The sequence below is a fragment of the Hyperolius riggenbachi genome, chromosome 2 (genome assembly GCF_040937935.1).
Source record: "Hyperolius riggenbachi isolate aHypRig1 chromosome 2, aHypRig1.pri, whole genome shotgun sequence".
NCBI lineage: Eukaryota > Metazoa > Chordata > Amphibia > Anura > Hyperoliidae > Hyperolius > Hyperolius riggenbachi.
In genome coordinates this window covers 516463680-516480276 of record NC_090647.1, presented here as the reverse complement: position 1 = coordinate 516480276, position 16597 = coordinate 516463680, and the positions used below count along the sequence as shown (strand labels likewise).

Below are 16597 nucleotides of genomic sequence, written 5' to 3'. Positions count from 1 at the left end.
AGCCCACTGAACAGCAAGCGTGCAGATCCACCTCCAACACCGATCGCCTGGAGAAGATGGTCAAGGACTACATGTCAGATGACGTAGCTGTGTCGAACAATCCATCTGCACCCTTCAACTATTGGGTTTCGAAGCTAGACACCTGGCACGAACTGGCAATGTACGCAATAGAGGTGCTGGCTTGCCCGGCAGCCAGCGTTATGTCGGAACGCTGTTTCAGTGCTGCCGGAGGCATCGTCACAGATCGGCGTATCCGCCTCTCCACAGAAAATGCAGACCGTCTGACTCAAATTAAAATGAATCAATCCTGGATTGGAAATGACTACGCAACACTCCAGGACCCCAACCAAGTAACATGACCAATGAACATCTGGGATGGTGTAGCGTTTCCGGTCCCTGTTTATTGAACCTCTCATCTGTATTACATTTATGACTGCATGGCGGCAAAAAGCATTGCTGCTATATCCGCACGCTTTTTGTCCTCATGCAAGGCCTGGGTTGTTGTGTCTCAAAAAGCATGGCCTTCTCCTCCTGCGCCTCCTCCTGTTCCATCACGTCTGCTGCTGCTGGGTTAGCGTTGCCGTGTGGTCCCTGTTTATTGAACCACTTATCTTTATTACATTTATGACTGCATGGCGGTACAAAGCATGCTATCCGCACGCTTTTTGTCCTCATGCAAGGCCTGGGTTGTTGTGTCTCAAAAAGCATGGCCTTCTCCTCCTGCGCCTGCTCCTGTTCCATCACGTGTGCTGCTGCTGCTGCTGGGTTAGCGTTGCCGGCCCCTGTTTATGGAACCTCTTATCTTTATTACATTTATGACTGCATGGCGGTACAAAGCATGCTATCCGCACGCTTCTTGTCCTCATGCAAGGCCTGGGTTGTTGTGTCTCACAAAGTGTGGCCTTCTCCTCCTGCGCCTCCTCCTGTTCCATCACGTGTGCTGCTGCTGGGTTAGCGTTGCCGGTCCCTGTTTATGGAACCTCTTATCTTTATTACATTTATGACTGCATGGCGGTACAAAGCATGCTATCCGCACGCTTCTTGTCCTCATGCAAGGCCTGGGTTGTTGTGTCTCACAAAGCGTGGCCTTCTCCTCCTGCGCCTCCTCCTGTTCCATCACGTCTGCTGCTGCTGGGTTAGCGTTGCCGCGTGGTCCCTGTTTATTGAACCACTTATCTTTATTACATTTATGACTGCATGGCGGTACAAAGCATGCTATCCGCACGCTTCTTGTCCTCATGCAAGGCCTGGGTTGTTGTGTCTCACAAAGCGTGGCCTTCTCCTCCTGCGCCTCCTCCTGTTCCATCACGTCTGCTGCTGCTGGGTTAGCGTTGCCGCGTGGTCCCTGTTTATTGAACCACTTATCTTTATTACATTTATGACTGCATGGCGGTACAAAGCATGCTATCCGCACGCTTCTTGTCCTCATGCAAGGCCTGGGTTGTTGTGTCTCACAAAGCCTGGCCTTCTCCTCCTGCGCCACCCTCCTCCTGTTCCATCACGTGTGCTGCTGCTGGGTTAGCGTTACCGGTCCCTTTTCCTGGAACCTCTTATATGTATTACATTTATGACTGCATGCCGACAAAAAGCATGTTACCTGTGCAAAGAAAACAGACGTTTCCCGCATTTAAAAGACAGTTTTCCCTTTGAAACTTTAAAATCGATTTTCTCAAAAACTATGAGCTCTTTTTGCTAATTTTTTTTCCTCTTGTACCCACTCCCAAGGTGCACATACCCTGTAAATTTGGGGTATGTAGCATGTAAGGAGGCTTTACAAAGCACAAAAGATCGGGTCCCCATTGACTTCCATTATGTTCGGAGTTCGGGTCGAACACCCGAACATCGCGGCCATGTTCGGCCTGTTCGGCCCGAACCCGAACATCTAGATGTTCGCCCAACACTACCTGTGGTGAGAGGCGTTATTGAGTATATGGTGAAGGAGCACTGGGTGTCAGTATAACAACTGGGAGCACTGGTGAAGTTATGTATGCCCCAGTCATACAGTATCACACTATTGCAGTGCCTTTCTGTTTTCTGTGTTTGGAGTACTCGAGAGGAGAAAAGACCACATTGAAAAGATCCTGTATAGTGGCTGGGCCAGAAGCGCTGTTTGCTGATCCTGAGAAGGGCAGCTGAAATATCCGGTGAGCGTAGAGTGTAACCATTTACCACAGGAAGAGTGGGAGAAGTTCCTTACACCCAAGGACTCTGGGAAGAATTTTGTATGGACTTTGGGAATGTTTATGTATTAATGGACATTGTTTTATGATTCTTCTGTATCTGTAGAGCGCCCTGTTATTACTCCCCATATTTTATACTTAAAGTGACACACGCACTTAAAAGACAGGAGCAACCCAAGAAAAATAAGTGGACCAACTGTACAGCCATTAGGGCTTATAGTGGAGGAGCACACATTGAGGTTGTCTGGTCTTTATAATCCACAGGGAAGCCAGTGAGCAGTCAAGCGCTGGCTTCCAATCCAATTCCGTATCAGGTGACACTGCTTTCCTATTGGATGACAGGTTGCTCCCGGAGTATGCTTCACTGTCTGGCTAAGGCCTTGTTCACGATGCGTTTGTCTCGCGTGTCCGTCCACGGTCAGATTTTTTTAAGTGTTTTTTTAAGCGTTTCTGGCATTTTTCTGCGTGTTCGCTCATTTTTGTGGGTGTTCATGTAAGCGCTTTTTTGCAGAGTGCTTCCATCTTTTGATCCGGAAAAAAATCCGGAAACAATAAATACAACGTCTTTTTTTTAAAATTGCAATCGCTTCCCAAAGCGATTTCGTGAGCGTTTTGCGTTTTTCCTATAACTTCCATTGAGGCAAATCGCCTCAAAAATGGCCCAATCACCGCTTTTCTAAGCGGTTTCCAAATGAACCACTCAGATATGAACTCTCTCATAGAGACTCATTGTGCAAGCGTTTTCAGGGCGATTTTGAAAAACGTAAATGCGAAAAATGTGAACAAGGCCTAAAAGAGGTTTTTTTACTATCTGCAAATGCTATATTGGGGACATAATATCTGCTTTGGATAAATGGGAGACAAAAGGGCTGCTCGTGTAAACAGGTAAAGAGTTTACACTACCTAGGTTTAATGTAATGTTTTCTCCGTCATATTATGTATGCTCCGGCACCCCGTTAGTTTGAAGTATGTTGACCCGGGCCCCTTACCCGAAAAAGTTTGTGGACCGCTGCTTTAGAGTTTGACAGGGGCTATGGGGGGCGTCCTTTGGGAGATCACTCCTCCCTCTGTCCTCCTGCATCCAGAGTAGCGCAGGCAGGAAGCGAGTGTAATATTCCTGTTCCAGTGCTGCCATTCTCCTCCATGCTTCACAGCCACACACGCTCTGCTGCCATTTGCCGATTCCTGGTCAGTCACATGACCAATCATTGGGCTCGATTCACAAAGGCGTGCTAACGTAGTTAGCACGCCTAACAGCTTTGAATGTGCAAACTAGGGTGCTAAGTAGTTTGCATGTCTAAAGCTGTTACAGATCATGCGTGTGCAAAAGTTTGCACACGCAAGGTTTAGTGCAGCACGGTGCACACGAAATGTCACACCATTTGCGTGCTAAGTACGCTTAGCACACAAACGGTGCGACGTTTAACACGCACCAGTGCGACGTTTTGCATGCACCACGCTGCGCTAAACTTTGCGAGCGCAAACTTTTTTGCGTGTATTAGAGCGTGCAAAGTCTCTTTAGGTGTGCTAAGGGGCTTTTCACAGGCGTGCTTTACACTTAGCACCCTTTTGTGAATCAAGCCTAATGTGAGTCATGTGATCAGGAGTCAGAGTGTGTGGCTGTGAAGCAGGGAGGAGACCAGCAGTGCTGGAACAGGTAAAAATTGCACAAGGGAGGGGGAGTTTTTTTATATACATTTTTTTTTGCTTATATGCCTGGCTGCACTTGCTGGGTGGGGCTACAGACGAAGGGAGCCCTATGTTATAATTTTTGCAGGGATGTCCCATACATCCTAGTTATGCCCCTGACTGCAAGTATTTAACTGTACAATGCAGTGAAACACTATGGGTCACTGATCCCCCAGAGGTCCTTCCCCTCTCCTATTGATATTCTTTTCACATTAAAGAGAATCCGTATTGTTAAAATCGCACAAAAGTAAACATACCAGTGCGTTAGGGGACATCTCCTATTACCCTCTGTCACAATTTTGCCGCTCCCCGCCGCATTAAAAGTGGTTAAAAACAGTTTTAAAAAGTTTGTTTATAAACAAACAAAATGGCCACCAAAACAGGAAGTAGGTTGATGTACAGTATGCCCACACATAGAAAATACATCCATACACAAGCAGGCTGTATACAGCCTTCCTTTTTAATCTCAAGAGATCATTTGTGTGTTTCTTTCCCCCTGCAGCTATCTTCCACTGAAGTGTCAGGCTGTTTCTTCCTGCAGAGTGCAGACAGCTGTGCTTGTATGTAATTCCTCAGTATGTGAAAGCCCAGCCAGCTCAGAGGAGGATTTATCCAGCTTGTAAAAGATAATAGAGCAGAGAGAAGCTGCACATATCTAAATAACACACAGGCAGTGTGCAGAGAGGGGCCTGGAGGGGGGAGATGCAGAACCACAACACTGAAGAACTTGGCAGCCTTCCAGACACAGGCCGACAAGTCTGACAGGAGAGAGATAAGTTGATTTATTACAGAGATGGTGATAGTAGAACGTGCTGCAGTAAGCCAAAACACATTAGAATAGATTTTGGATTTTTACTTAGAAATAATTGAATGGCAAACGAATGGACTTTTTTATGATGAGGGATGTATATGTGGGTGCACTACATCTGTGCTCACGGTGCCAATTGATCCGTGCTGGAGGTGACACCTATGGTGTCGCTTTAACAATGACTGGCTGTGGTATATATTTTGGTGATCTATCTAGGAAAATGCTAAGGATATACTGACACACATAAAAATAACTTATGACCGTCCCCATCCCCTTTACTGTTAAGGTCTAGATCGGGATATTTCAATTTAAAAAAAAAAAATAATAAAGAAGAATATAATCAAACAATGATGCAAAATTGACCCAGCAAAAGGAGTATTACTGTGAAGTTAATCTGCCAACTGGGTAATAACACAAAAGGTGTGCGCTGAGTTTGAAGGGAAAAAAAAAAAAAGAATAGATTTTGGAACTTGTAGGATGGAAGAAATTTTTGTTACGGAGTCTCTTTAACGTTCACAAAAATAATGTAAAATATGACTTTCAAACGAAAAAAAAAAAACATTTTGTAATAATCTCCCATGTTTTTTTCGCACATTTTTACATGGGAAAGAGAAATGTATTTTCTTTGACCGTATTGTGAAAATGCGATGTATTTTTGTGAATATTTTCTCAAAATCTAAAATAGCATTTTCGATACGAAAATGACTGGCAAAACTTTGCAAGTAACACTGCCCAATATGTCCAATCGGACGTTTTGATTAATAAACTGCTCAAAACCAATTGAAAATCAATATGTTAAAGCAACAGATTTCTGCCTGATGTGATCAAAGTGATTGAGTCTGCTGGAAATCAATTACAAAAACTGATGCATGGATGGTCAGCTTAACATAGTATGGGGTTGATTCACTATAGCATGCCTTATCAGATTTAACATGCTGTATCAGAGTTAACACGCCTAATCGGAGTTAACATACTTTATCAGAGTTAGCATGCCTTATCAGAGTAGCATAGCGAGCGCTACAAACGTATGCCTGCTAATTGGCAATGACAAGAGCTCCACTCATCCTTCCCTGAGCCCCTAATAAGGCACATTAACTCTGATAAGGCATGTTAACTCTGATAAGGTGTGCTATTTGTTATAGTAAATCAACCCCTATATGTTTGCGTCAGCTCTCTGAATTGCAGGGTCAAATTTAAATAAAAATAAATTAGATTTAATAAAAGGCTGTTTCATTTCATCTCCACCATCCTAAAATCCATACATTCATGTGTATAAAGATACACGTTAAGAACCGCTACCGCTGCTAGCACACATTTACGCCTGTGAATGTCAATCAGAAAATTCCCCAGCTCCATACATCTACCCAGGAGCCGGCAGACCAATAAAAATGTATTTCGGCTCGGGAATAGAGCAGCTGAAAGCCTACTGTGCATAGCATAGACTGTGAATTAGCATACCTCACTGTGATGCACTCTACCAAGCTGAGTTTATGATATGCTTTGCTAACCTCCCTGACAGTGACAGCATAGCAGCCACAAGCAGAACGGCGCAGGCATGCTATAGAGCGCCTTTCTAGGAACGTGTTTGAATAAGAAAAGGAATAAAGAAGTTAAAAAAAATCCCTGGCATGTCTTTGTGCCGTGCATTGAGGAATCTTGTATGAATTAGAGCTCCCGTCAGACAGATTGCTGCGAAAGATGAAGAACATTTTTTTTTCTCTGATTGTATGACAAAAAGAAATGACAATTCAACCTTAAATATATTTTAATGCAACACAGTGACGGGCGTTAGGTGTTAAATGTTCTGCACCTCGGCTTCGGTGAAACAAGATGAGAAAAAGACGGGAGCTGAGTAACTAGATGAGAGATTGTTTTTCTCCTAACATGAGCCGGCTTCACAAACTCAATCAAGCTTATGACAGTTTAAAGGAGAACTGACCTGATGCATACAATGTAAATAAACATATGGATACAATACTTGCTTCCCACAAATTCAGTCCGCCATGGACTTTCCTCCCTCCGTTGTCCTGTTCAGTCATGGCTCATCTCTCAAATAAACTGCCCCTCCACCTTGAAAATGGTGCCTAACTTGCCAGACCAGATTTAGGCTCGGTGCACACATAGCAAAAACACTAGCCTTGCGTAAAACGCTGCGTTTTTGCTGTTAATGGAAGTCTATGGGCCGCAGGAAAAAATGCACGCGTATGCGTTTTCTATGCGTTAGTTTTCGAAAACGCTGGTTTTGTTGCATAATATGCACATAATGAAAGTCAATGGGAACGCAATGGTATGCGTTTTTCATGGGTTTTCCATGCATTTTATATGTGTTTGTTCCTAAAAAATTGTTTTGTGATGTATTTCCGCTTCCTGCTGTCTTCCTGGTGATTTACATAAATGGAAATATAAAAACGCATGAAAAACGCATACAAAACACATATGCGTTTTGTATATGTGAACCGCAAACGCATTAAAACGCACACAAAACGATTGAAATACGCATCTGCGGTAAAAAAACGCAACACAGACGCACAAAAAACACACACAACATAAAATGAAAACATGGCATAAAATGCAGCCTTTCATGTTATGTTATGTGTGCACCCAGCCTTATACTTTTTCCACCCAACTTTCTTACAGCTCCCCTTCCATACGCAGCATCACCCTTCTCATTTTATGTGCAGCCCCCTCTTCCATGTCTAACTTTCATGTACAGCAGCCCCCTTATTTGCAACCTCTGTAATCTATTTGCAGCCTCTGCTTCCAAATGCATCTTCCATGTTCAGCTGACTCTTGGCCAGATGCCGCCCAAGGCCCAGGCGTTGGTGGCCTTTCCAGAAATCAAGAACTTCCGGGTCAGTGCGACTTCTGTGCGCATGGTATCTTTTAAAGGGTAAATGCAATTTTAAGTGTGGTAAATCACCTCCAAATTGCTGTCTGATCATTAAAGCACACAAGGACTAAATTAAATGTTTGAGGTGGTCATATGTGAGGTAGCTGTCTCGTCCAAGAACGTGAAGGTGTCCCGTGAATGGGATGGAGGAACTCCTAATATGATAAAACTCTTAAAAACAACAAAAGGGTAAGCAAACAGGCTTAAACTCAGCGTGCAGCTCACATAGTCGTGCTGACGTCATCAGGACTGTACTGTACAGGCGCAGTAGTTCTGCGTCTGCACAGTACAGTCTGGATGACGTCAGAGCAACTCAGTGAGCCACATGCTGAAGTGCAAGCAGATGCTAACCTGGCGAGGTCGGCATCTGCACGGAGGAGACCGGGAACCACCGGAGCTGCTGCGAGGGCACAGGATGGCTGCAAGGGGCTGAAGGAAGCCGGAGGTAAGTAGATTTTTGTTTTTTAATCACCTCGGACCTTCACTTTAAAGATTCAGCATGCCGTATCTTTAAGCAACGTCCGAGCGTCTGGAAGCCACTGCATCGTAAGCCAAATCATTGTCCCTCCTCCTCTTCCCATAGCCCAAACTGTTGTTCTAGCGATTGAGTCCTGATCCTGACAGGTGACAGAAACAGTGCATGTGTACACATCTTGAAAACACACTGGTTGTCTAACTACTCAAAATGAACAGAAAAAAACTCACCTCATGTATAATTTTTGTTTTTACAGGCTGAATAAAAAAATTGGCAGAGGCGGCCTTTAGGGGTGGCAAGTGGGGCCCCAGGCCCCGCACATGAAGAGGGCCCCGCATGTTATACCCGCCATACTATGCTCATTTTGGTGGTGGTGAAGGAAAGGTCTACAGAAGTCTAGCTGTTTGTGTTCTGAGCAGTGTGTTATTTACAAATATTCAGATTTTCCTATTTTGTTTTACACACTTTATATTTTGCACCCCCCCCCCCTTTATTGCTTAGGTTTTCGTCTACAGCATGCTTTACTGTACTATGCCGTTTGCATTTTTGTAATGAATTTCTGCACTGACATGAAGCTTTCCAAATGTCAGATTACAAACGTGCAAGAACCTCAGCCTGAGGGCCCCAGAGGCGTTTAGATCAGCCAAGCATGGACTGGAGCTAGATGGGGCTCAGGCTGGAGCTTCCAGACTGGCTGGGGATTGGTGCTAGGTTTCATGGGGAGCTAGGGATAGGTAGAGGCTGGCTGGGGAGCTAGGGATAGGTACAGTTTGATTACATTATGTATTGTAATTGTTCCTGTATTGGTTGGCTTAGAGGTCTTTAACAAGTTTTGAAACAATAATAAGGCATACTGCTTTAGAGCTGGACAAGCCCGTGACTGTGGTGGTACGGTACATGGCCTACACTTATGCCTCTAGGCCCCACATATGACACTCGCCCCAGGCCCCGCGTACTCTAAGGCTGGCTCTGGAAGCCTGGTAAAAAATATGTCACTTAAATGTTCCGTAGCTTCCAAATCTGATTAGTCCCTGATAAGTTTTTGGTCAGTCCGCACACTTTTTGGTTCCTTTTGAACCCAATGAATTTGGGATATGTTGAAAACAGCAAGATGTGGTTAGTGAATATATATGCGTAAATTAGAGAGCTGAGGCAAATAATACTCCTAACTAGTTTGATTGAAGGGACAAAGTTATGTGGATACCATTGACATTTACTGTTAATTCAGGTAGAGAGGCAGGACAGAAAAGGTAGTTAAATTACCATTTTCATGGTGCACTTGAAACAAAAAGAAAAACCGAGAGCCCAATATAGTGCAGTAAGTCTAACAATTGTTGGCGAAATAATTAACAGATGTGGATATACTCACAAACACGGGTTACCACATAGGCAACCACTTGAAATACAGGTGGGGAGCATTAGAACCTGACCCCACTCAGGTTTAAGAAGTCGCTCTCTGTAGATACAAAGAAGGGGACAGTCCCCTCCACCCAAGGTGGACTATATACTGTGCAAATTTGGACAGAGGCGCCAGGCAGGTTAAAATGATCTAAAAACAACTAAAAAGGAGGAGTACAGGTGGACTTACCTCCTGAAATGATGGACAATCGAGATTGTTCAAATCGCAAATAACAATTTATTTTGGCACTCCGCAACGCGTTTCGCAGGTATAACCCGCTTCATCAGGCAAGGAGTGCAAGCTAAAAATCAAGCATACAAACCATAAACAATATACAATAAACAAAACACGACCCTAATAGCTTGCCATCATAATACAAAAAGCAAAAATGACATATTATGTCTGTCACAGAAGGGGCGATCTGCTGTGACAGGAGACGTGTAAACACCAAGGGCCTGATTTACCAAAGGACGATAAGCCCCTTTGCATGTCTAATTGTTTGTTTGCTCCTCCAGACAACCGCAAGAGCTATCGTGGATGCCCGGACGCAATGCGCCACACCCCGGACGCGCAAAGCCCATAGACCCGTAGTGGGCCCCGCGCATCCAAGAAGACGCACCCCGCGCAAATGCAGCGCGCGCAAAAGTATGCGCGTGCAAAAAACGCTTAGCGCTAAAAAATCGCGCCAAGCGTTAGCAAATCAGGCCCCATGTGTAATGAGGAATGCGACCGAGTAGTACAAGAATCTATCATGAAACAGCACATAAATAACTTTTCATTCAATTGTCAGCATAAGTTATTATATATATATATATCAGCGTAAGTTGTTATATAGTGACAATACCCGTGTGTCCCTAGTGGTGTAATAACTATCTACATTATCTACATAGCCGCAAAAGTATCATCTATAAAAGTGAAGTATAGCTCTTTGAATAAATAGGGAATTCCATCTTACCTCAAAAAGGTCCAATAGTGGGTCGTGTTTTGTTTATTGTATATTGTTTATGGTTTGTATGCTTGATTTTTAGCTTGCACTCCTTGCCTGATGAAGTGGGTTATACCTGCGAAACGCGTTGCGGAGTGCCAAAATAAATTGTTATTTGCGATTTGAACAATCTCGATTGTCCATCATTTCAGGAGGTAAGTCCACCTGTACTCCTCCTTTTTAGTTGTTTTTAGATCATTTTAACCTGCCTGGCGCCTCTGTCCAAATTTGCACACCATTTTCATGGTATTCATATATTCATATTATTTATCTCTAAGAATTGAGAGAGGACATGAAGAAGCGGGAAAACAGTTGGAGGCATGAGATACAAGAAATATATTCTAGCGATCTACTGTGTGTGTGTGTGTCTGTGTGTGTGTCTGTGTGTGTGTGTGTGTGTGTGTCTGTGTGTGTGTGTGTGTGTGTGTGTGTGTGGTGTGTGTAGTGTGTGTAGTGTGTGTGTGTGTGTGTGTGTGTGTGTGTGTGTGTGTGTGTGTGTGTGTGTGTGTGTGTCTGTGTGTGTGTGTGTGTGTGTGTGTGTAGTGTGTGTGTGTGTGTGTGTGTGTGTAGTGTGTGTAGTGTGTGTGTGTGTGTGTGTGTGTGTGTGTGTGTGTGTGTGTGTGTGTGTGCGTGTGTGCGTGTGTGTGTGTGTGTGTGTGAGTGTGTGTGTGTGTAGTGTGTGTGTGTGTGTGTGTGTGTGTGTGTGTGTGTGTGTGTGTGTGTGTGTGTGTGTGTGTGTGTGTGTGTGTGTGTGGTGTGTGTGTGTGACTGTGTGTGTATGTGGCTTGGTGTGTGTGTGTGTGTGTGTGTGTGTGTGTGTGTGTGTGTGTGTGTGTGTGTGTGTGTGTGTGTGACGATAATCATGCATGCAAGCACAGAGGGTTCTCCCCAACTCCTCTACATAAAAAGTCCAAGGTTGTAACACAAAACGCTCTTTTAACGCTCTTTTAAAGCTGTTTGATTTGAACTGCTCAATAAAGTGAGTTATGTGCTTCAACCTTGGACATATATACTGTATATACAGTATATTTGTATAGTACAAACGAGAAAAGAAGGACAGAAATTTAAGGTACCCTAACAGACAGGGGCCCATATGCAATTCACTTTTTCTCCTGTGTTTTCTTCTAGTCCTAGGTTATATTTTCACACCTTGTCATAAAATGCTCTATTTAAACCACCAGCAAGCAGGAAAATACTCAAAATAATCTAAATAGTGCTCTTTCACCAAATTGTAGGTACCGTTTCCATTGTAAAATGCTGAAAAGGTTTTTTTAGAGAGAATATGAAAATGATCTCTTGGGAGAAAGCTCAGGTTAAAAAAGTGAATTGCATATGGGCCAGAGAGTGTAATATGGAGGTGAAGTTTGAGTAACAGAAAATGTTGAAACTTACAGATAGTAGCAAATCTAAAAAGTAAATAAAAAGAAGTTATAACGGAAAACGGCTTTGGGCCTGATACAATTTACTTTTTCTTCTAGGTTTTCTCCTAAGTGATATTTTCACCTTATAAATAAAATGCCATTTAAAGGGAACCAGAGATGAATGTTTCACACAAAATAAACATATCAATCGATAGTTTGTAACAAATAAATGCTCAACCTAATAATTTTGCCGCTCTGGTGTGCCTTTTTGAGTGTTTTTTATCCATTATTGCTCCAGGAAAAATCCAATATGGCCGCCGGCTCATATCCATTCTGCTTCCGGGTTATGAGCTTTTCTGGATGCGCTATCTAGGCTCTACAAAACTATAGACAAGCAGGGCTGCTGCAGCTTTTCGTCTGTGTGCATTCAACTTCATTATTCTGGTATTCTGTGTGCCTGCCTGTAGGAAGTGTTTCTCATAGGAATGAAACTGCACAGATAATGATGATGACTGTCACTGCACACAGATGACCAGCTCCTCCCACATCACCAGAGCTTGAGTATGGAAAGCAGGAAAGCTGAGCCAGGAGGGAGCGGGCTTGGGCTTGAAAATAATTCACAGAAGACTGACTCAGCAATAATGATTCCGGGTCAAACCTATACTGAATGCTCAGTCAGGGATTCTTATCAGAGCTGGAAAGAGGCAGACTGAGCAGAGAAGGATGAAACAGAGAGCAGGGTAGGTGTTTACTGCAATGTTCCCACTGATAAATTAGTAAATTACATGAGGGTGTTTCGTCTCTGGTTCACTCTGAGCATCTAGCAAGCACAAAATACTCAGAATAATGTTGACAGCACTTTTTCACTTACTTTTTGGAACTTTTTCAATTACATAGTGCAAAAGTTATTTTAAAGAGAAAATAAAAAAAATATCAACAAGGAGAAATCTTAAGAGAAAAAGTGAATTAGATCGGACACTTTGGCCATATGCAATTCACTTTTTCTCCTGAGTTTTCTCTTAGGAGATAATTTTTAACGTCCTTTTCAAAAAAAAAACTTTTAAGCATTTTGCAATTGACAAAGTATCAAAAGTAGATGAAAAAGTACTTTCAAAATTATATTGAGCATTTTCTCATTTGCTGCTGGTTTAAAAGGCATCTTGTTGACAAGGTGTAAAAAATATCTACTAGGAGAAAACTCAGGAGAAAAAGTGAATTACATATGGCCCCTTATATCTAAAGTTGAGAGAGCATGAAGTTGCAGGTAGCGGTGGTCAGACCATGAAATGATTAGAACAGGTCAAAAAAGATGGGTATAGGATAACTCAGGTATTCCAGATGACACCAGATACAAGTGGGGGAGGAATACTGACAAGAAGTATGATATCAAAGTTTTGAAGAATAAGTTTGTTAGCAGATGCAGGACAGGTGACTGGTGATAGTTGGTGATATGGCTTCGAACAGGGTGAACATAGACGGGAGGTGACAGAGGGGGGTCAGGAGCGGTCATGGCAGCAGGAAGAGGAGGAGGCAGAGACAGCAGAGGTGAGGGACAGAAACCTTGATATCATTAATTATTTAGAACTTTATAAGCTACAAAAGACACTTAACAATGTTGACAACAACAAACGAGAAGTTCACAGTTTACCTTCTGATTTTCCTGGACTTTAATCACAAATAGATACTTTTTTTGACCATTTTATTTCACCAATTTTTCAGTGAAGAATGTCATGCTTTGATTGATTTTAGGGTGACTCTGGTGGTCCGTTGATGTGTCAGCAGGAGGATCGTTGGTACCTGACAGGCGTGACTTCATTTGGATATGGATGTGCGCAGCCACAAAGACCTGGAGTTTACGCACGAGTGACAACCTTTACCGAATGGATCCAAAGTTTCCTGACATAGAAAATTCACCCAACACAGCACTAATACCATAAGCACTGTATTTAAAAATGAAGTTAATATCATCTCCAAACCAAAACTTGGATACTGTTTAAAAAATGTCCACAGTGTAATTATGATAAATTAGGTGAATCTCATCAGATGATCCTTATGTAATTACTTATTTTTCTGTCATTACAAATCAGTTTACAAAAATGCTATTGAAATGTTACAATAATACTAATATATTTATAAATGCAAGTTAGTAAAAAATTCTGTTCTCGGTTTATCTTTTTATTTTGCATAGCTATAGTGTATGTCTGCTTTTTCTTGTGAAAGTTTTTTTTATATAAGAGTGTGTTTTATAGCTTGCTGGTGGTTTAAAATGAATTCTACTGTATGGCTCCCTTATAAAAGACCAACAAGGCCCTTCATAAATACCTGAAATCATGGCTATAATACCTCTATGTAAAAAATAGAACTCCCCCAAATACTATCCTCCTTCCAACAATGCTCTAAACCAGGCATGGTCAAACTTGGCCCTTCAGCTGTTAAGGAACTACAAGTCCCACAATGCATTGCAGGAGTCTGACAGCCACAGCCATGACTCATAAAGTCAAATGCGTTGTGGGACTTGTAGTTCTGTAACAGCTGGAGGGCCGAGTTTGCCCATGCATTCTCTAAACCCTCACATTGCCTGGCACACTGGGAAACCCGCCAAAAGCTATACATTAAATGGCACATAGCCCCCAGAAAATGTGCTACTTTGGTCACAATCTATGCAATGCTGGTGTAAATGTGGCCAAGTTGGCACTTTAGCCTATTTAATGTGGGACTTCCCCATCATCTAAACTTTTTGGAGTGAGGTTAGAATTAAAATGTCTACCTTTTTATCCCGATCCTTTGTCCTTAATGGGATAACAGCAATCTTAAATATAGGCATGAACATGAACAATATAACATTGGGGAACCGAATAATAATCTTCCAAATTCTAGCTGCCGCACGCCATTTAACTATTTCCAACCAGAAATCTCCAGATAGTCCATCCATGACCCAACTACACCACTCAGTAAAATATAAAACTGAAGAAATCCCTCAGACAGAGAGAACAAATAATCCATTCCATAATCCTTACTCATTTCATCTCCCTTGATCTAATAATACCACAGTACCTTAAGGCTGCTTTCACAGTGGGACGTTACAGGCGCAGGTTACAGCAGCCTGTAACGCAGCCCAACTCACAGCAATGAAAAATCAATGGGCTGTTCACAGTGCCCACGTGGCGTTACATTGTAACGCTAGATGTCAAGAGAAAGTACTGCATGCAGTACGTTATACGCGGCTAAGCCGTGTTAGACTGCTTGCACGTGATTCCGCATGCGTCACAAAGTACGCATCACGGCTTGAAAGCTATGATTAAGGGGCCATGAGCTCCGATACGCGTGAGCTTTTTTAACTTTTGTACCCACTGATGCAACAATAAACAGAGAATTTCTTTCACCCAGCCATTGGTGCAGCGGAATTTTCTTTTCTACTTATGCTGGGTACACACGTTAGGTTTTTTTCGGCCGATTTTGCGATCCGATCGTTTTTTCGGCACGATTCCGCACTCGATTATGCGCTTGATTCTTTTATCTTCATTCGTTTTTCTTATCTTTTTCCATTCACCGCTATGAGAAATCAAGCATGGAAACGATCGGGAGCAATATCTATTTTATCTATCGGATCCATCTATCGCACGGAAAATCGTACCGTGTGTATTAGGCATTAGATAAGAAGAGATAACTTGAGAGTTAATAAGTAAGGTAAGATAATTCAACAAAAAAGTTTAGTGAATCAGCCCCATATTCTCTACCTTACTTAATAACCAGGGCCGGATATACCATAAGGCACTATAGGCACACGCCTACAGGCGCTGGATGATGGAGGGGCGGCTCACTCCCCTCCCCTAGCGCCTCCCTCCTTCCCTATGCAGAGTCCTGAGCAGAGCATAAATGAGAGTTTAGTTACTTGGCTCTCTGCATTTCACTGACAAGAGCTCCCTTCAGTCAGGGCACCTGTAGCTACCTATGACTGCTAAGGGAAAAGTCACAGCTGGGTCAGCCAGCTCACTTGCAGTGTGGTTCAGTGGGGGTTTGTAGGTTCATGGAGGGAGAAGTTTAGGGGGCCAGGACATCTGTGCCTATAGGCTCCTGCAATGTAAATCCGGGCCTGCTAATAACTCATGATTTATCTCACAATGGGGCATATTCATTAAAGTCAGCTAAAGTCACTGTGCACAGGGAGAGCGCTAGGCAATTTTACCATTAATTACATTCATAAGGTAACACAAGCATCGTTAGAGTAACGAGGCTCGCACTAATTAAAGGGGAACTGAAGTAAGAGGTATACAGAGGCTGCCATATTTATTTCGTTTTAATCAATACCAGTTGCCTGGCAGCCCTGCTGGTCTATTTCTTTGCAGTAGTATCTGAATAACACCAGAAACAAGCATGCAGCTAGTCTGGTCAGATCTGACTTTAAAGTCTGAAACACCTGATCTGCTGCATGCTTGTTCAAGGGCTATGGCTAATAGAATTAGAGGCAGAGGATCAGCAGGGCTGCCAGGCAACTGGTATTGCTTAAAAGGAAATAAACATGGCAGCCTCCATATACCTCTCTCTTCAGTTCCCCTTTAAGACAGAGACACACCACTGAACACTAAATTTCTTTTAAAAATGCTCCCATTAATTTGCATTAAAATTGCTGTAAAATTGCAGCAAAATAGCTGCGATCACAATTTTTTTAAAAAAAGTGGGAGCGTGTTTTCTCTCTCTCCTTATCAATCTTTACTTATGATATATATCTGTCTTTCGGGTTGATTCACATACCTCCAGGTTAAATTGCGGCGCAAAGGCTACAGTCGCAATTTCACCAGGAAAAATAATA

General features: G+C 42.8%; 1 protein-coding gene across 1 annotated transcript in view; it reads left to right on the top strand.

Annotated features, from left to right (window-relative positions):
- Positions 1-13789, top strand: part of LOC137547228 (enteropeptidase-like) — a 110387-nt gene extending 96598 nt beyond the window's left edge. The window contains exon 8 of the mRNA XM_068270574.1: positions 13537-13789. Coding sequence (XP_068126675.1) covers positions 13537-13692 — 156 coding nt within the window. The 3' untranslated portion in view covers positions 13693-13789. The remainder of the gene's footprint in view (positions 1-13536) is intronic.
- The last annotated feature ends 2808 nt before the right edge of the window (positions 13790-16597 follow it).